Source organism: Leuresthes tenuis, unplaced genomic scaffold, assembly GCF_036924035.1.
Source record: "Leuresthes tenuis unplaced genomic scaffold, fLeuTen1.0.hap1 SCAF_12, whole genome shotgun sequence".
Classification (NCBI taxonomy): Eukaryota; Metazoa; Chordata; class Actinopteri; order Atheriniformes; family Atherinopsidae; genus Leuresthes; species Leuresthes tenuis.
In genome coordinates, this window is record NW_027325366.1 from 7,982,583 (window position 1) to 8,003,956 (window position 21,374).

At 38.3% G+C, this 21,374-nt stretch overlaps 1 protein-coding gene across 1 annotated transcript; it reads right to left on the reverse strand.

Annotated features, from left to right (window-relative positions):
- Positions 1 to 1,075: 1,075 nt before the first annotated feature.
- On the reverse strand, positions 1,076 to 17,705 carry stat1b (signal transducer and activator of transcription 1b). The gene is made up of 24 exons (XM_072396509.1): positions 17,628 to 17,705; positions 17,194 to 17,321; positions 15,041 to 15,185; positions 14,861 to 14,956; positions 14,648 to 14,725; positions 14,482 to 14,560; positions 14,317 to 14,405; positions 12,809 to 12,960; positions 12,536 to 12,697; positions 12,350 to 12,442; positions 11,142 to 11,201; positions 10,981 to 11,010; positions 10,808 to 10,898; positions 10,563 to 10,604; positions 9,788 to 9,871; positions 9,533 to 9,634; positions 9,289 to 9,424; positions 5,723 to 5,763; positions 3,813 to 3,889; positions 3,003 to 3,142; positions 2,510 to 2,686; positions 2,171 to 2,234; positions 1,976 to 2,051; positions 1,076 to 1,743 (listed from the first exon to the last, which is right to left on the reverse strand). The coding sequence occupies exons 2-24, from the start codon at positions 17,319 to 17,321 to the stop codon at positions 1,606 to 1,608; spliced, it is 2,280 nt and encodes a 759-aa protein (XP_072252610.1). The 5' UTR covers positions 17,628 to 17,705; the 3' UTR covers positions 1,076 to 1,605.
- Positions 17,706 to 21,374: the final 3,669 nt, after the last annotated feature.

Consider the following 21,374-nt stretch of genomic DNA (forward strand, 5'->3'; position numbering starts at 1 on the left):
ATTTGTGCATGTTTGAAGTTTGCACATTTCTGTGCACTTGAAGTTGTTAGTGAGGCAGGAGCAGGCTCGAAGCCTACAGGTCGTTACACACTTGCAGGCCATGAGCTCCAAGACAGCCATTGGAGCTGGGTGCCCTCGCATCCAGTCCAACACCAGCATACCTACACTAAAAGAAGAAGTGTAAGTTCCAAGTCACACACATCAGTATTCTTTCTATTTCTCATCTACTTCACTAAAGAGCTGAAATGTACTACCACTTTATTTCAAAGCTACCACTTAGGATGGGTTATCATACCAAAATATCATCTCTGGACATGTACTTTTTCAAAAAATGTTACTAGATTTTGCTACCTTGAGTGGTACCAAAAAGTCAAATTTTGGCCTTTGGCCCATGGACTAATGGGAGCTCAACTTCGCTGACGTCAGTGAGCAGACTGACTAGCCAAAGATGAAAATCATAAAACCACAAGCGCATGGTTGAAAATCTCTTAGCAGCAAGTCAAAATGGTGCTGCGTTACTAGTCAGTTTATTTGAAACCATGGTTGTTCCTCATTGAGGGAAGTTGTATTTTTTTTTTCATAAAGAAATTACGATCCTTTCCATGTTCAGGATATGTTAGCATGCTGAGATTTTAAAAACAACTTTGTCTGGTGGGAGTGTATTAGATTTGAAGGTAGTTGATATATACCACAATGGTTGGTTAGAGAAAATGGGAGGATAGTATAAGGCTTCATAGTCTCTGGAGCCATATACATGAATGAACACGCATCACCGGCAATAATCTTGCATTATAGTTTGTGCTTAATATCTAAAAGTACCACAATCTATAGTAAGGGTTGGTGAGCAGTAAAGGTAAAATAGTAAAACATCACTCTTGTGGGGGCACCAGAAGTCCTTTCAGGGTCATTGTATTTTTTCATCTGTCGACTTTGAATGTCTGTATCTAATGAGAACCCGATTATTAAAGATAGTTCAGTATGGACCAAAGAGTTAAGGAAACAAACACATCCTACAAACACACCAACTGCAAAGAGAAAAATCAATGGACAAACACTATCAATTTTCATTTATAGTTTTTTATTTAAAAAAAACAGCCTCATTACAAATCCAAACGTTTTTCCTGACTGTGTTTCTGGCTTGGAAAAGCAAATCAACAAAAGCACATCTACAAAATTAATTCAAGAGCCTACACTCCCAATAATAGTTGCATATAATACCACACCAAAAGTAAAGAGCTCATCTTCTCACACTAGTGTTTGTTGTTTTCATAAAATGAATGTTGATGGGGTAATCTGTTGTAATGATTACCCCATTTTCAGATTAAATGTTTGCCTTACAATGAAAACAGTTCTTTAACTTTAACTGTTGTTTATTTGAACAAACAGGCCATTTTAATAGCAGCATTGACATAAATGTGGCTACATGACAAAAAGAAGGAAAAATGTTTGAATGGTGGCAGCTTTCTTGGGAATTCAGTTGTATAAATATGCACTTAAACTTAACTGCTTCTACAAGAGGATGCAAAAAGATGGGACTTTGGAGAATGTGCAAAGCACCATGGCCCATGTGAGCCTAGGTTTATGTAAACACGCTTAGTAACCCAGCTATACTAGATCAGTGTAGTTGGCCAGAGGTGACGGTGGATGTAAAGGAGGAGTCTCTTGATACGATGGCTGCATGATGTCAGATTCAGGTGAGACGAGAAATTCAAATAAGTCCTCCATTATTTGGCACCAGTCAGTCTACAGAGCAACAAAAAGATTTTGTTTAAACGATAGCTAAAAGTCTTCAAATATGAACATAATCAAACAGTGACCTTATTAAGGCATCCCTTTCATATTAACAAAAGATCAAATGCATCATGGTAATGTAACAGGTGACATTCAGAGACAAACCCTGACAAAGTGCATTTCTGCACTTTTAGGTTATTGGTTTGATTTTGTAGCCAAAGTTAGCAAAACATATTTTCAGTACTTCACTCGTGTCCATGCTAGGGTCCTCATCCATCAAAGGTGACTCAATGGGTGGAGACGGAGGTGGAGTGGGATTGCTGTTGGAAAAAGAAACTAAATTAGAAACATTTTAAAATAAAAACCTTCTTTGTTTAAAAAACTGCAACAATACAAACTTCAGCGGTACAAGACATTATTGTTTACCATTTTAACTTACACGGAAATAACAGCAATCATTCTCTTGACGTATTCCGACGTCTTTGTGTTAGTTTCTGGTGATGCTGCATAAAGAGAGGAAATTAGGGTCATCACACAGAAAAACACACCGACTACAGCAAACTGCATAATCAAGGCAAAATTAACATGAACGCAAAGTGTGAAAGTGTGAGGAGCTGGATATCCTGCAACTGCTGCACAGAGGTCCAATCAACTCAGTGTTTGGCAAAACATAACAGTATATTCGCTGGTTTCTGAAAGAATACCTATACAATCATCTACTTAAAAAAAAATAAAAGAGATGATGATTCCCAGGAGAAAGTCAAGAATGAGACCATACCAGAGACTTTGTAGTAGCGTCCGAAGGCAGTATCCTTGGGGATGTCAGGGTAAAGATATTGCAGAGGATTACTGTTCTTTCCCTGAGCTGTCAGAGTGTAGCTGTTAATAGCGTCGGGCAAAGACAAAGCCAGTAGCTCCTTCTTAGTGTAGGGCTCCACTGCATGCACATGAATCTCTAAAAGGAAACCACACACACAAAAAAAGGAATTAAGCCTGTAATGTCCTCACTGAGAATAAAAGCAAATATTTTTTTGTATTTTTTTTCAATTTCCTTAGGGCTAAATGAATGAAAATTAGTTTCTTAGCAAGTGGTTGAGATGTCACTTGATGGTAAAAGTAAGGAAGATCAGATCAAATACTCACTTTTAGCACTGCATACATAGATCAAGTGATAGAAATAGCTGAGGCAGGTTTACATCCACAGATTGTTCCAACTGCATTTTAAGAAAGTTAAGATTTGTCCAAATACACACACACGCTCACAAACGTACCTCTGTTGGAGTGGTTGACCCAACTAAAGGTGACAGCTCCATCTTTGTTGCTCTCACTAAAGCGGATCAGAAAAGTCCCGATCGGTTTACTCTGCAGCAGCAACTTAGTTCTTTGCCTGCTTACAAACCCCATGATGTATCTGAAATTCATATTCAGAAAATGACAAAGAATAGTTAACGGTGACCCAATCCCTGTCCATGTTCCGAAGTTATAGCCCTCAGATTATGGTCACATGTCAACCAAACAGAATAACAACAGCCAGGGCAAAGCTGGTGTCTTTGATTTCATTCAGAAGAAGTGAATGAGAAATCGTGGATGAAAACTACAAAACTAAAAAAGAAAATATGATTAATGTGAAAAAAAATTATATGCTTTCTTGAGGTGTTTTTTACCTTGATGCACATTAGGTTGAAAGGAAACAATTGGCAAATCCGTATTAAGATTTCTTGCCTCAAAGTCGCATGATTGACCGGTGTCTTCCCAGATATTCCAAAAAACAAGTAATAAGTAATTCCTAGAGATGAGCTCCACCTATTTCCTCCTGTTGATTTCTACCACAGTTGTCATTTTGTTTTTCCAAGTTTTTTTTTTCCCGAAAATGACAACCATTACTTCTTCTGAATTACAAGTAGCATACTAACGTACACTGCCACCTTCTGGCAAAACCACAAACACTAGTTTACCAGCTTCGAAGCACTCAACAGAAATGTGTCTGATTCACATTTCTTTTTGGCTGCTTTACAAAAGGCTGCCTAAGACATGCTCGTGAAAGGAAACTTCGCTACTGATGAGATGATCTGATGTCTTACCCATCCCTCCAAAGATCGACCAAGTGTTTTCTGATCAAATCTAGGATTCCATCAATCCAAATCCAGGCAGTTACATCCTGGAACACAACAAAGGAAGGTTCAACATATAAGCTAGTTAAAATAAGAAGTAGAAGAAGAAGAGTTGTTCTGCAACTTTTGGCAGCCAGGAAACATAATTTTGCATCATGAAAGTCGAACAGCTAGCTGGTGAGATGTCAGCTGTAAAGCCAGATTGCAAAGTTAGCCAAGCAGACTAATTCTTTAGTATTTAGAACATTATACAACCAGGTCGTCTTAAATATAGTAATAAAGAGAGCATTCCTGACTCACCTAAATAAATCCTAATTACAAAAAGATGAAAAACGGCTCAATTAACCCCAAGCTAAGCCCCGCCCCCCTTGGTTACTGTTACTATGCCAGTTTTAACCGGTGTAGGTACCAGATGTGCTCGGGTTACCAGATCTGCTCCGGGCCCTGCACCTGTTTGAGTTTACGTTTACCCCACTATTTACATTTTATGAATAAGAATCAGATGTGCTCGGGGTGAAGTCCCTTCCGAAAGATAATGCTGGATTTCTTTGTAAAAGCCGTCCATATTTTCTACGAAGAGCCGCGAAAACGACTTCAATAGTTTTTGGTTTTTTTTACCTCTTCAGTAAGTTGTCCGGACCAATCACATTCCCTTACGTCATCGTGCCAACGTCCAGCCAATAGGCGCAGGGCCCCGAGCAGATCTGGTAACCCGAGCACATCTGGTACCTACACCGGTATCGTTAAATCATATTCCTCAGGATTTAACTGACATTTTCTGGCATAATTCTTCAGAGGTGTCACAGAGAAGCAGACAAGGTCTCCAATATGCGTTTGAAAGATACGTTCACCAGATTAAATGTTGGCGAAGATCAAACGAAGAGGAACTCAAAATAGAAGGAAAAGTAAACTGCTCTCTGGCACCACGTGTTGACAATTCGAATAAAAAAAATTAAAAATCAGCACATACAAGAACAACAATATTCCTGTAAAGCAGGGTAACTCGATGTATATTCTTTCAATTTAAATTAAGTGTTGTATTAGCTTTCACTATCGTTCTGTTTGCCAATTTCTTGCTAAAATTAAACTATCTTGCATTTGTTTACAGTGCACCATATTGCTCACATATAGTAGGGCTGACACTTGACCTCATTAAGCAAAGCCCAGCAATATCTTGCACAAGTTTGCCACAATAGTGGCACAAACAAAGGGGTAGCAAGATTAAAGATGTTCTGATCTCGTCTATTGTCATCGCGAAAGCCAGGCGTGAGCGCAAGCGGAGACCCGTAGATTGCTGCGACAGATATGTCAGAACTTGTCTTTATCTGTTTGTATTTATTTTGGTTAAATATTGCACAGTGGCTCAAGGTTTAACAGAGACGTCTTTGTTAACGTTATTACACAAAGCTATGGTTAGCTAACGTTAGCTAGCACTTTACCTTAGAACAAACGTAGGTTTTATTGATTTTGAGAGAAATTCAGCTGTTTGTGTGGTCTTCCACACTGCTTTATCCACACCCGGCATCTCCCTTGTTGCGTCTTGGGCTTGGGGAAGGCAAATAATTCAACACCACTCTCCAAACTTCTTGGATATCGACTGTCGGACCTGCAAGTCCCGTATGCACACCGCTTCGCCATATTGCTTTCTGCCGAAAGCGTGACTGGCCTCTTGCGCAGTTACGGTTACTAACGTAGGATTGGACAGAAGCCGTTTGTGGGAGTGGCTTATCGAAGGGTCAATTGCCTAACTTCTGAATTTCAAATTAATTCAGTACTGACTTTCTAACATACAGCATGAATTTAAGAGGAAACTTTGACTCATAGAAATTCTACATGAAGCAACTGTATGAAGCTCGAATAAAACATTCCTCAGCACTCACCTTGGAAAATTTCCTCCAGTACACCAAACCATTAGGATCATCTGTGACAAAACCAACCATTACATTACATATATCAAGAGAGAAATGGACACATCATCCTTTACAACTCAGGTGTAATCAAGTGAGGAGTGGATGCAAGAACTGCATTCTGTACATTAAAACCCCAACCACTGACTTTCATCTCATACATTAATTAATTTTGTTTCACTAAGACACGTAAAAGCTATTAGCTTAGCTCAGCATGGAAACTACACAAATGGGCCTCTTATTGTCTTTAAAACAACCACAGTATTTTCACAATGGTTTCCAAGAGGTCACTGTTGGTAACTGTTATAATTGGCTTTGTTCTTAGACATTATATATTCATATTCTATATTTTACTAAATAACCTATGTTCCGAGCTGGTACTTTTCCACTCTACTCATACAAACGCAAACGTATGTCCTTGAACGGTCCAAGACTTTAGGATGATATAGCAAGACAAAACAACTGGGTCAGACAAAGCATCTCTATATAGGTCTGGTACAATAGATACACGCCTAAAACAGCACTCACACACACACACATTGTTTATCACATCCAAAGAACACAAAGAAAGTGGTTGGCCTGCTCATGCCACTAAAAACTGGCCAATTGTACTCTGTCAAGTGTGAGTACAACCTCTGTGAGATAAAGATGAATATAAATATGAAATGCTTCCGGATATCGGGGCTCGGCCTGACGGATTTCCTGCGAGAGCTCTGTCACTCCGAGCCCAGAGCTGCCATATACTTTAGATGTGACCACTAATACTTCGTTTAACTTAAGATTTCTCCAGCTTGTTCTTGGGCTTTAAATGAAAGAATCGGGCTAACATAACCAAGAAATGTTTCAGTGAATAATCTGTGCTGTTTTGGTATGAGTGGAGTCAGGCTATCTAGAGTTACAGGTTGTGCAGCTGAGCCTCTGTAGGCCTCACACCTGCCCAGTAGTTGCCCATCCAAATTTTAGGACAAATACTTCCTGAACAAGAGATGAGGGCACAAAAGCACACAATTGTTACAAAGGAAACAATTACAGCCTTGTAAATGACTTTCCTTTGGACTGAGGGGTGGTGCTATTGCTTTTGTATTACTCATTCATGGGACTGCATAGTGTAGTGGTAAGATTGCTACCTTGACGTGTGACGTGGGTTCAAAACCCCTGCATGAAAGTAGCATGCCCCCTTACCCTATACACCTATCCAAAGTCGCTTTGGATAAAAGCGTCTGCCAAATGCATAAACATATAAACATTAATAATGCAAATATGGAGCACTATAGTGACTTGAGAAATTTTGTTACTAACAGTAAGCAGAGTGTGAACTGTATTGTTTATGTATGAGTTTTACTGTGCCTACATAATATAAGTATATTCATTATTTTAATGTGTGCATCTAATTCTTTCCCAACCAACTTATCCTATTCATATTTTTACTAAATTATCATTGTGTGTGAGATAAATGTTTTTTTCACTTTGATCCTTGATTCAAGTGCATTTTTGGCCCTTAATAGCAATTTAACCTGGGGTAAGGTAGAGGTATACAGTCAGTTTCCCAGATGCTCACTGCCCACTCAAACGGCTTTACTAGTCTACTACTCTCCTGTACAGTTTTGACTGTTTGCCCGGACTTTAGGCTTTCTGGTCTGTCTTGTCCTTCTTCATGACCTGTCCAATCATCAGGCTAAATTTGAACATTTGTTAGGAAGCCATCCCTTAGAGGTGAGGTACTGTTGTGTTCTGTGTTCCACTAACTTCGAGGAATTTCAAATAGTCTTGATAGATAGTTTAATAATATATGAGAAAGCCCTTCGCAAAGCGAGAACTGTTTGTTATTCATCATTGATAGAAGAGAATAAGAACAATCCAAGGTTTCTTTTCAGCACTGTAGCCAGGCTGACTAAGAGTCCGAGCTCTCACTGAAAAATCTTTTTCCACAGCAGAGTAAGTCATGGAGTCTGCCCTATGCTTATGGGGGCTCTTTCTGGGGGCTTCCTCTGCAGTCTTCTGGGTGGATGCGTGGTTGTCCCTGCGGTGGGCTTCCTGGGTTCTGTGCTCTGTGGGGGCTGCTGGTGACCTGGGTCTTGTGGCCCTCTCTGCCTGCTTCTGGTTGCTGGGGGGGGGCTGTGGATTGTGGCTCTGTACACTTATACACTCATAACTAAAGCACGGTTATCATGTAGGTCCTGTGCCATGGGTATTACGTGTTCACACACACACAAACACATTCATTAGCCCAGTAGCATGCTCGCTAAGCAGTTGATGTGTTATCCTGTGGTTTCAGGTTATCTACATCCACAGTTGTGTTGTATGCGATTGCCGCTACTTGTGCTTGTTTTTGTTTGTTTGTGTGTTTGTTTTTTCTCTGCTTGTCTGCTTTCAGGTGCTCCTGGTGGCGCTAAGGGTGGATTCCCAACAGAGGCCGTGGATCGTCGTCTGTTTTGTTTTTACAGGTGTAGCAGCTGGTTGTCTGGTTTTTGTTTCTATTTTTGTCCCGTTTCCTCTTCTTCTTTCCTTGTCCCCCGGTCCGGTTCAGCTCTATTACATGTTATATAATGTAAACAAAAATAAATAAATGGGCGGTTGGTGGGCATCGAGGGGAGCTTTACATTTATAAAGCTTCCCTTGGCAAAGCAAATCTGTTTGGCATAAAAGGTATTCAGATTACAATTCTGCTGCCATAATGCTGGACAGGACAAGAGGAGAAAAAAAAAAAAGGAGTTTTTTTCTTTTCACCATCGCCTAGTCGAAGTGCAGTTTTGGTGCAATCTGTTGGTTTCCTTAGTGAGGCAACTTTTTTTTAATTGGCTCTTAATGAATTGGACCAATTGGAATTTAATTAGTTTGATTTGATCGGATTATGACTGTATTACAATTAATTGGATTCTAACTAGCTTGGATTGGACCATATATTTGAAGTGCCTAGAGATGACATTGTTGTGATTTGGATCTATATAACTGAACTGAATTAAAATGGTTTTGATTTGGTCCTGTGTTTCTTTCATTAAGCTTGGACGTCTGGGTTTTGGATATTTATGTAACTTAGTTAACCTTACTTCCTGTTGTTTTTTTTAAATTATCTTTTTATTTCTAAGACTTGCTTCCCTGTTTCACCAAACTTCTATTCCGATAGTTGACTGCTCCTTATTTATATCCTATACGTTAATTGCTACTCATTGTATGAAAACCCCTTGTTTTCTGCACTCTTTGCCTAACTCTATGTTGTGTTTTTCTTACTATTTGGACGCACACTTCGGAGTGCTGGATTTTTCTGGCTTGCAGTGCTTTTTTGTTGGGAAATTTAAAGTCTTTGTCAGTAACCTGTATTCTCTGAGTCTGCATTTGGGTCCTTCTTTCCACACCTTCACATTACTCATTAGTTTGTGTCCACTCTCGTAAACTAAGAACTATCATTTCTTACTTCATGCTAGATACACTAACAGTTTACCTCCAGGCAGCCATAAAAACTGTAACAATCTTCTCATATAATACTCCAAAAATGAATTATACTTCCAAAATGTCTGTAGAAGACAAAGTGAAATACTCACCTACAAGTTTGTCTCTCAGCATGGAGAGCTGGTCTTCATCAAGCGCTCGTTGGCCAATGGACAAAAACTGCCAGCTCAGGGCCTCTGACAGCTGCTGCCAGGTGAGTGGAGGAGGGTCGGAAAACAGTGACAGGTTCTGCAGGACGTCACACAACTTTTAAGAGTTCGTTCAGAAGAATGACTGGTGCAATTCAGATCAACATTAGCAGTTGACATTCATTTATAAAGAGGAAGGTGGTTTTACCATCGATTCACTTGTGGAGAACACGTTCCACCACATGATGGAGGCCCAGGCACTGGACACCTGATTGGTACTGGAAACGACAACCACAGGCAGGGAGCTGGCCTACATCAACACCAGAGGAGACCAGTGACTATCCTGTCTGGTCACATTTCTTCTCTAATCTAAACCAACATTTTAAGTTGAGCAGCAACAAATTTTTCTTTTGCGCTTCACTGACTTTGGCAATAAAATGCCAGTGGCTTGAGTGTCACTCACCTCGATGTTCAATGTTTGTCCAGCATACTGCAACACTGTGACAAAACGTATGACGTGGAGTTCTTCGGTGACTCCCAAATACCTCTAATGAAAGAGGAGAAAGCATTCTTAACATGGGAGTCTTCAGGTCTGTTGGAAGTCAGGAACTGATAAAACTTAACATGGTCATGAGGCAGGGTTAGTATTATAAAAACCCATGTCCACATAGAAGTCATTAACTTTTACTTTTCAACAGGTAGATATCATTGAAACACATCATATATTGTTCCTTAAAATAGTGCAAGTTAATGCTACTGCAAACCTGAATTATTCACATATTATGATCACGCATGGGCATTTCAACAATTAAAAACCAGCTTCAGTAAAAAATGTGTGGCTCTCTGACAACTAAATTCTCAACAACGTCAGCTGTTTGCTGGTCATGATGTGTTAAGTGACTTCATGAGAGCATCTGCCACTCAAAAGCCACTAGCTAGAAAAAATGCAAAAATGTGTTTAAATCACAAAAATAACAGCATTTCACTCCCACAGCCAAACTTCAAAAAGTCAGAATCAAAGTACTTGCAGTATAGCTCACATCTTTTTTCCCACTTATCCTTATCCTCTTATCTAAATTAAAGGATTTACATGCTTCTTTAATTGCAGGAAAATCATTTAAAAAAAACACCAAAGGATCTGCTGGCAGTTGCAGTTCATTTACCTCCTGTCAGTCTTTCAGCTAGCTGACAAAAAAAGCCTGTTAAACAAATAATTTAATTTCAAATAAATGTCTTACTCTTACCTCCAACGACACTTTTGCTTTTCTGTCCTTGAGTAACTGAAAACAAATTGTAAGAAATAGTCATACTGCTATATTTGTTTGGGTGAAATTAAGGAACGCAAGTGCGCACAAACTAGTCACAAAAAGCAAAGCAATATATTATGTGATCAACACATATACAGAAAAAAAACAACAGGGGTTTGATGTCCTGTAATTCTTGCTCATGACTAAAATAATTATTTGGTTGTGGAGTTTCATACCATGTGACCAAATTCTGCTATCAACCCTCCACCTGGTGTGTCCTCATCAAACACCTTACTGTATTCCCTGGTGAACTCAAACAGCCGAAACCTAAAACAGAAGATGTTATTGTCCTTTGTTAATTGAAAATAAGCAATTCATTAGTCAACATGGGAGTTCTCAGTTTACCTACCCATTGGCCACAATGGTTTCTTCAATATCCCTTGTTTTGAGCGGGAAAAAAACAAAAACTTTTTATAATAAAAGCCATAACAAACAAAATGAGAATTTGAACAAAGGAAAACTTTCATGGTAAATATGTCACACATTCAGATTAGTTATTCATCAACCTACTTGTCAAATACAGGTTTGACTTTGAGCAGGCACTTGAAATCAGGAAGGTTTACTAAGAATCTGAGAAGAGAAAAACAGACACTGAGCTATAGAATAAAGAACAAATTAAACTGCTTAGTTAGAGCTCAGTTGGAGTTTATGGTTAGAGCCTTAAAAGATTCTAATCTTTAGTCCATTTTACAATGCTGTTATCATAGCTAAAGTAATAATTAGACAACTAGACAAGTCTATTAATATTCATCACCAAAAATATCTTTTGAATTAATTTTACTTTGATTTTGTAAAAAAAAAAAAAAAATAGGGATTTCCATGTACTTCTATGCATTTCTTTCCATGTTTGATGGTTTTGGTTTAGGAGGTGTGCAATAGTTGCAGAAATTAAAAAAGGCAGGCACTGAATGTGCATTGGGCAGAAAAAAAGGTTTATTTACAAATGTAGGTGAATAATTTTTTTTTAACCCAATTTCTTTACTTGTTTTATTGTAGAAATAGTGTTTTGTTTTTCTACATTAAATTTTCACAATCTTAACAGCCCTCGACTTAAATAAGCAGCAGACGATCGATGCATTTTTGTGTGAAGGACAAATGAAATGCCTCCTTCCTTCGAAGGTGACAAGAGACTGAAAGTCTGGGTTAACAAAGAATGTAAAAAAAAACTAAAAACTAAAACAGTCATGATTTCCCTTTTCACCATCTGCCATCTATGCTTTGGTCGAGCCTGCAAGCATCTAGCTGACACAATACCTGGTCAATAATAAAGTCACATTCATATTTTGTTTGACCACCTTAAGCTCTAATTATGGCACCCATTCATTATGGCATAGTTTCATTAAAGTTGCAGAATGTCAAAACATTTATTTCCATTCAATGCTGCATTAGTTTTTTGACACGACCTTGTACTGATAATGGATTGATGGGTCTGATAGCTGTGTAAAGTCTTCTGCAGCACATCTAAAATAATCCCAACCACCCTTTGCTCATGCTTTGAGCCCAATGAATGCTGATATTATTGTCTTTCCAATATGCCAGTAACATAAGGGAAGAAAAAAAAATAGAAAAACCTGGTCATTCAGTACACTCGGATAGCAGTAGCTGAAACCCTGGCAGTATATTTAGCAACTGTTACTGAAGCAACGACTGCGTGGAACAAACTTCTGTGTCAGTTGTGAGTTACTTCTTTCTGAACTTTGCTTTAAGCGCAGCCTCACCTCACTGTCACTTTGAAGCGAACCCCAGTCTTCAGTATTAGAGGTCGATGTGGCAAATTTTGCATGACAGGTTGTTCCTCAAGCACCAAAGCACTGAAAAGCAGGAGCACAACAGTGCATGTCAACATTTAGCTCATATCAATGTGTTTGCTAAATATGACACAGAGCCTTGATGCCATATCTCACTTTGTAAGAAGTTTTGTGATCAAAGACAGGACAAATCTCTCAATCTCATCAATTGAAGCAGTAAGGCTGAAGGCGTTAGCAGTGCTGTATTTGTTGTTCTGATCTTGCATTTTCTGCAGCTGTTCATGTACTCCATAAAGCACCTCAGCAACAGTTGTAAACCTGTATATAGAGCATAAGCCCACATGTCACAGTACACAGTATAAAGGCAGGGACAGACAACTTTTCTTGATATGAAAGTTAAAAGCCAGGATGGTACTAATCCATTCTCACCACTTCTGGAGGTGCTCCAGACAAGTGTCTGTGGGACTTCCAATACAGGCCAACTGCTGCCTGCGCTTCCACTCAGGGAGCTCCACATCAGTGAGAGTGGCTATAATTTGGGCTGCCTTATTTGAAATATTCACCAGCAGCTGCAGCACAGTCTGCAAGATCACCATCAAAAGGTAAATCAACTCAACTGATTAAGTTTTTAAAGATTACAAACCCAGCTCTTAAAAAATTTGGATGTTGTGTAAAATGTAGATAAAAACAACTTGCAATGATTTTCAAATCTCATAAATCAATGTTTTATTCTTTAATACAACATAGAAATGCCTGGATCTTTTGGTGGACCGCTGGGAGAGAAATGTCATCCCATTCTTGTCTGATAAAGGATTCTACAAACATGGATTTTTTTGCTGCGTTTTGCATTTCGTGATGCACCAAATGTTTTCAACTGGTGACATGTCAGAACAGTAGATAGACCAGTCCAGACTCTGCTACTATGAAGTCATGCTGTTGTAATAATAGCAGTATGCATTTTATCAGTCTGCTGAAACATGCAAGGGCATCCCTGAAAAAGGCATGGCCTGGATGAAAGCATATGTTTTTTTAAAACCTGTATATACCTTTCAGTGCAAACTGTCAGTTGCATAGGCGCTAATGCACCACCAGAGATGCAGGCTTTTTGGTGTGGTAACAAGCTGGATGATCCTTTGCATTTTTAGTCTGGAGGATGCAGCATCCATGATTCCAAAAAGAATTCCAAATTTTGATTGGTCTGTCTACAGAACAGTTTTCTACCTTGTCTCAGACCATTTTAAATTAGCTTTGGACCAAAGACGACAGCAGTGTTTCTAGATCATGTTCACATATAGTTTCTTCATTGCAGATAGAACTTTGACCTGCAATTGTAGATTGCACATCGTATCAGAAGGTATCAGATAATGATTTCTGGAAATGTTTCTTAGCCCATGCAGTGATTTCCATGACAGAAGCATGCATGTTTATAATGCTGTGCAGTCTGAGGGCCCAAGTATTACAGAAAATTCAATCTTTTGATGGTATTACATACTCTGAAAGGTGAAACATTCTTTTGCACTTTTTTGTGCTTTTATACCAAATCACATTAATGAAACGTTGTAAATTAAGGTAAGTAGTTGCAACGTGTTCCTCAAGTTGTTTCTTTCTAGTACCATATACTTTTCCAGCCTTTTGTTGAAACTTTTTTGAAAGATGGTACAACCAATCTTTGCACCACAATGAGCTTATATTTTTCAGAAAATAGTCAAACATCTCACTTTCTACATTTGATATATGTTTTATGTTCTACTATGAATGATATATTGCTTTCGGTGATTTGAAATCATTCCATTCTGTTTCTATTTAAATTCTACACAACTTCTAAACTTTTATGGAATTGGGAGTCAGGATTTTCATCCCAATTGTTCAGAACAACATCCTCTTGCTAGGCATGACTTATCAGTTTGTGCTCCATATCTAACATGGGTCAAAAGTACCTGCTTTGTTTCTGTGATGATGAATTCCCGCTTAACACACTCCTCTTCCACCACACACTTTGACGAGGTCAGCTCAACATTCTTTTCCACTATAACAAATGAGACATATTTGTCAAACAAAAAGGAGGAGCTCACACCAAACACACTACCTGTTTCCTGCCATACCCATGCTTTGCCAGGTCATCTGTATACAGTCAAGCTTTTCATTCAGACCCTCCAGTGTCTTCATTTCCTTCTTTAGTTCCTGCATAAGAATCGTAGTTCACAAATTAAGACACTGCGATTTTTTTTTGTAAAGATGGCTAAAAAGCTATAGTCCTGGCGAATTTACCAAAAGTTGCCATTTAAGTTCAGTGACTCTGTTGTCCAGCTCTCTCCATTTTTGTTGTATGCCTGGATTGCTGAAACTCTGGAGAAAGGAAAGACATTTCTTTCACATATTTGACAGTTAGGTATGTTTGGCTACAAACAGCTAAACTAACAAATTTATGAATAGCAAAGTACACTTTGCTATTCATAAATATTATCTTATCAGTCACCTCACCTGTTTAACAGTAACTGAAGCTAGGATTTTCTTTTCCTCCTTTAGACATTCAGAAAGAAGTATGGCCAATTTCACTGGCTCATCTTGAAAATGTTCCTAAAAAATACACGTGAACATAAAGTGAAAAGAAGAAATTAAATGAATACAAATTAAAATTTTCATCCTCATATTTTCCCTTACTATCAAGTAGACTTTCATCCCTTGAAAATCTGGTCCCTGCAAGATATTATTATCCTGGACAGAACGGTTCCACTGTTCTTCCAAATACTCCAGGAGAGCGTGGAAACAAGTATGTGCTCTGTTTTCATCCACAGCTGTCAAATCCCTAACACAAAGGACGAGAAAATGTACACTTAAAATCAGGGGTTCATCCGTTTGAATTAGATACTGAGACTGAAAGGGACAAAGCTTTTTAGTAGACGTTATAATTGGCGGCCAAAGCATGCAACATAGTAGGGGACATTTTAGAGGAATAAAACAAGGTCCATTTAAATAGATCCTAACTTAACATAAAGAAGAGAGAGTTCAGGGAAAACATCTAAAACATGCAAAGCAGTGTCCCCTGAGGTCAGGTGTTGCAGAACACTGACCTGGTGAAATGATTTGGTAAGAGGTTTATGACATATGCTAAAGTGTAAACACAGTAAGCCAATATCTAATCTGTAATAAAATGATGGTTATAGCTAACACTGAGGTGATTTTGGCTCCGTACCATTAACAAATGTGCCTTTGTATGAGTACAGTGTAATGCTCAATATGCCCTTTGTAGTAAGCATCAAGTGCTAAGGTTACATATGGGAAAGGCTTTTATGGTAGATGGAAAGTATGTAGTTAGACACAACAGACATTTTGACATGTGATAGATGGAAAAGCAAAAGTGTATTGATTGCATTGTTCCTCTTGGGACTGGTTCATTGGGATGGATGAATGGATAGATGGATTTTGTTGTGATATTTTCAAGTAAATCAGACTTGTTTTCATAGATCCTAGCAGGGCTAAGTTCAAATCGTGGGCTTAGCAGAGTAAGCTGCCACAGTTAAAAGTTTTTTGTAAAGACAGAAAGATCCCTTCAGTGAATGATCGAATGAAAACTGCCTAAAGAGCATCTAATGTTCCTTTAAATGTGTTTCAGGAGATGTAGTGGAAAAGCATGATCCTTAAAATGTGAAGTCATTTGTTGAATTTAAGCCATTTTAAGAAAGAAATACTCTTCCAGTCTAGAGCTATGAGCTACTTTTTGGTAGGTTAAAAGTTGTATTTATGACACTTTAAGGGTATCCCAATGACTCAAACATGAGTAGCTGGAATGACATCAAGCCATTTCAAGGCAGAAATAATCTTTCAGTTCCAAATTTGGAGCCATAATCCATATTTGGCAAGCAAAAAGCAGCTGTAATGTCCCATAATGCATGTTTAAAGGTTATTGTAGAGGGTAGAAAAAACTACTTGGTCTCTTATCTGTACAGTACAACTCCCTTCAATTAAACTGAGCGATTTTATTTTATGGAGGATAGAAAGGAAGAAGGTACTTGGAGCTGGGTCACTGACCTTGGCTGGAGCTAGAAAGGAAAAGTAGATAAGAACGCTTAACTATACCCAAGGAGCGATGACGCAACAATGTGCATTATAACTGAATTGTTTTTGCCTCACAGAGCAGCTGTGTACTTCATACTGTGTTGTTCTCTCTTGCAAGATATCATTAAAGCATCTTATCTCCTCAGAAAAATAACTGACTATTTGCCTTACTAAAATTTCCACCATAGCATCAAAACATTAGGCTTAATTTATAAAGATCTATATCAGTGAGCAGTAAATGACCCACAAACATGGACATAATTTCAAAGAAAACTCTTGATTTAATAAATCATTGATACATACCTTATGTTAAGTATACTGTAGCCAAATTTCTAAAGAGAAACAACCAGAAGTCAAAGCAAACACAGGGGACTATTCCTGTGTGGATAACTACCTTGGCACGACATCTTAGTCTGCACTTGCATTTTTTCCGTTGAACTGAGCATTGACATTATAAATTCTTTATAAGTCTATGGAACTGAGCACGAACTGCACTTCGAGCGTGTGTGCAGGCGTGAGGCAGCGCGCATAGAGATCTACGGAGCCCGCCAAGTGCCATGGAGAGGGGGGAAATGCCTCGGGCATTCTCGCCTGGATTCGACCATGACACAGTCTGTCTCGAATCGTTAATCTGGGTTTGCAGACAAGTTACCATTCAAAGTTACTGTAGTTGGGGGACAACTGATATCTTTACATTAACCATCAGCAAGGATTTGTTAGCAGCCTAGAATCCATCACTGCCATCGGGTTACTCTTACCAGTCCTGGCGCTCAATCCAGTCACACAGACAGTGGCGGATCTCTCTGGGGAACAGTCTCTCGTAGATGTGGCTCACCCGGCTCTGGAGAGCAGAGTCCAGCCTAAGCAGTTCCTGCCACTGCGCCATCTGCCACAACAGAGCGCATTTAGCCAAGTTACATTGTCTTGTCTCTTGTCCTGTCTGTTACAAATGTCTCGCCTATTTAAAAAATAACAATAATACGGATATTTAGCTAGCTTCTACAAATTCTAAAGTAGGCTACACTCTAAATTAACTAGCAACGGATTTTTTTTGTTGAGGAAATGGTCACCCAGTCGAATTAGTTAATTTTTTAAAAAGCGCAATAAATGTTAAATCATAAATGACACCACACAATATAGGATAATCAACGTGTTCTCTGGTTCTTCCAACAGGCAGGAAAAAAAGACTTACCTCGTGGCTGTTGTTTTATAAATTGGGTAACAAAAAAGGTGTGAAGTACAGTTGTTCTCACAGTTTGAAAGTCTATGTGAATGAAAACAGGGAGGACCGGTTGATTTGGTTTCGTGGGAAGTCCCAGTCACCATGTGATTCCCAAGAAATGGTGTGAGACCGGTGTCAAGTTCAGAATTTATTCCGCAATCACACACATTTCGATTTCCGCTTTCAAAATACTGTTCAATCAAAATGCTAAGAACACGTTCAGAAAGACAATTGTTTTCTCAGACTTGTATTACGATTGAGTCATGACCCTCAAAGACCCCTTCTGCATCGGTCGGTGTCTTTTTCACTGTTTCAACAATGTTTTCTCTTTGCAACCGAAAAATCCACCACTTGAACGGAACAAGTGACGGCAAGGCTGTTGTTCAGTTTCATAACATCCGGTTTGACAGCTTTGTCAATGACAGAAAAGCGTTTTTACTGTTTTTACACATGATCCCATTAGGAATAATAGTTAGTTGTGAAGGTGTCGTACTGTTTCTAAAAAATAAAGAGCCTTTAATCGTCAAAAAGGAACGATAAAACACAGTAGAGCTGACTTCGATTACTTCCTGATGAATGCAGATACACACCCAATGCCATATTTTTCATTCATAAATGTCGCTTTACAAAATCTTTTCCATCTGGGAAAGCATTTAAAAATGATCTTTCTTTGTTTTATAAATCTCTTTTTAAAAAAAAAAAAAATCAATACTGTCCCTGCAACCAAACTGATCGCAATTATATCAGATTTCAATTTGTTATAAACCCCTGATCTTATATTACGTTATTTTGTTTATCTATTATTATTATTATTAATTTTGTTGTATATACATATATATAATATTGTATTTTAGTGTTATGTTTTTCTTTCTTTCTTCTATTCATATATATATTTTAATGTAATTTTTTTTATTTATCTATTTTTTATAATACCTATTTCTCATACTGTTTTATATATCGACCAGTTAGGGAGGAATGTTTATTATCTGTTAAAAAAATTCCCAATTGTGAAATGGTCGTTGTCTTTGTCTTGTTTTTTTTTTGTAATGTATATGTCAATTGTTCAATGACAAAAAAAACCCAGATACACACCCAAACTGCACACACATTCTCTCTCTGCTCACCAAGAATCACGTGATTCTCCAGAAATCAGATATCAAGTCGGCTGAGGTTAAGTGCAGAGAGTTGATTTATGGCTGCTTCCAAATTAAAAGTTCCAAACCTCTTCTTACCACTAAGTTGACTGAAAACACTAAAATTGATCTTGATGGCAGATAAGTGACAATAGAGCTAATTTACTATGATAACAACAACAACAAAATAGATAAAGGTTACTTCTTCCTGAACTCTGTTTTAAGTACAGCCTCACCTTACTGTCAGTGTGAAGAACACCTCAACCTTCAGTATTAGTTGATGAGGTCAATTTTTCCATAACTGAAATGCATGAGCACAGTGGCATCTGTGGACATTTAGTTCATATGAATGTGTTTGCTTAATTTAACACAGTCTTGATGCCATATCTCACTTTTGTGATCAGAGACAGGACAAATTTCTCAGTTTCAATAATTAAAGCTGTGAGGCTGGAGGCATAAGCACTTTTGTATTTGTTGCTCTGGTCTTGCAGTTTCTTTAGCTGTTCACATACTCCTGTCCTAGTCTGCTGGTATTTTTTCACTCTACTACTCCTCTCAGCCGTGCCCCGCTCATCAGGCCAACTCCCTACACCTGTGGTAGCACCTGCCTCTCATCAATACTAGCAGCATTTAAGCCTGCTTCTGTCATCTCCTCAGTATCAGATTGTTCTCGTACTAGACTTTCAAGCGTTCTTTTCCAGACGGATCTCCCTTTGCCGACCTCGCCTGTCCCCGACCTGCCTGCCTGCTTTGTCTCTTCCCTGGATATTACCTCAGTCTTCTGTCTCCAACCACGAGTTCCCACCTGTTTTTTTGTCTGTTCAGCTCTGTGGCTATACGACTCGTTACTAGACCTGTCTATAAGTTAAGCCATTACTAATTTAGTACCTGTCTGCCTGTGCTGCGTTTGAGTTCAAACAATACCCTTGACAACTCCAAGAAGTACCTCGGCAACACTTGTAAACCTGCATATAGAACATAAGCACAAGTATGGCAGTACACAACATGTAGACTGCGACAATTATTAGATTAGATACAATTATATTATATTACTAGCCTATACTGATATGCAAGGTTCCTTCTTTGATTTGAAATATGAAAAGCCAAGATGGTACTTATCCATTCTTACCACCTCTGGAGTTGCTCCACACAGGTGTCCATCAGGTCAGCTGCTGCCTGCTTCCATTCAGGCAGCAGAGTTGCCACAATTTCAGTGGCCTGATTTTAAATGTTCACCAGCTGTTGCAGCACAGTCTGCAAGGCCAACAAAGAAAATCAATATAAAAAAAACTCTAAATCTCTAAACTCTAAATCTATGATACATCAACAATTCTGCTAAGGTTTCTTCTCTTTTTCTTTTTTTTCTTCATCATGTCAGTTGATGACTGTGTTTTGACTGTGGGAGTACAAATGGTCTTCCATACCTTTTCTCAAATGGAGTTCATCTTGTGCTAGTTGGAGGATGCATTTTTAGGATGGTAAACAGTAAACCCAATATTTCCCATTTCTTCCATGATTTTTTTCAGTCTTGACTTAATTATTCCATTGTGTCTCTCCACGAAACCTGCTGATTGTGAATGATATGCACAGTGGTTTCTAAGGTCTATTTTAATTTCTTTGCCATCAGTGAGATGACATTGTTTACAAAGTGTGTCAAATTATCACTGAAGATCTTTTCAGGAATTTCAAATCTAGAAATTATTTATTTTACCCGTGCTTTTGCTACTGAGAGTGCATCTGCTTGTGCACATGGAAATATTTCAGTCCATTTGGTAAAAACCTCTGTTGTCATTGAGCAGAATCGTTTCCCTTAACATTAATTTAGTTCAATGAAATCTACACAATAATGAAATAATGAAATCCAAACAAATGTGTTGAAAAAGATATACTGGCTTAGGGAATTATCTTCGTTTTGGTCTTACATTGCCCTGTGGATTGTATTTTGCACATATTTGACCTGCTAGACAAAACTTTATTCATTTATTTATTCTAAAAAAATATTTCAATAATTAGTAAAACCATATGCTGTAAAAACCTTGTTCATTATTGCTTCCATCCCTCCTGTTGAGACATGACATGGTCCATGGCTCAATACTGCAGCATATTTAAAGAAATTCTTTGGCAGTATGGTTTTCCTTCCGGTCATTCATACGAGTCTATTGTAGATGGCAATTGAATAACATCTAATAATGCTAAAATATTTGTAGTTTATACATTTAGCTGTGGATGTCAACATACCTGTTTTTCCAATGCTGTGTTAACACATGTACAGTTCAGAAGGCATACTGACTGTCAGTGTAAACGTTAACAACCTTTTTGTTATTTAATTTACAAGCTTCAGTTAAAGCTACCAATTCGACTGCTTGAACAGAGTAATTTTTTGGTAGTGGTTGTTTTAAGAAAACTTCAGTTTCTGTTACTACTGCAAATCCTGTAGCATTTGTGCCATCAGGGTTTTTTGCTTGACCTGTCGAATAAATATAGTTATTTCTGCATTTTCATAACGTATATCAGTTAAGTCTGGCCTGGGTAAAACACTGATGGTTATTTCTGACATGCAATCATGAGGCTTTCCATCTGTGGG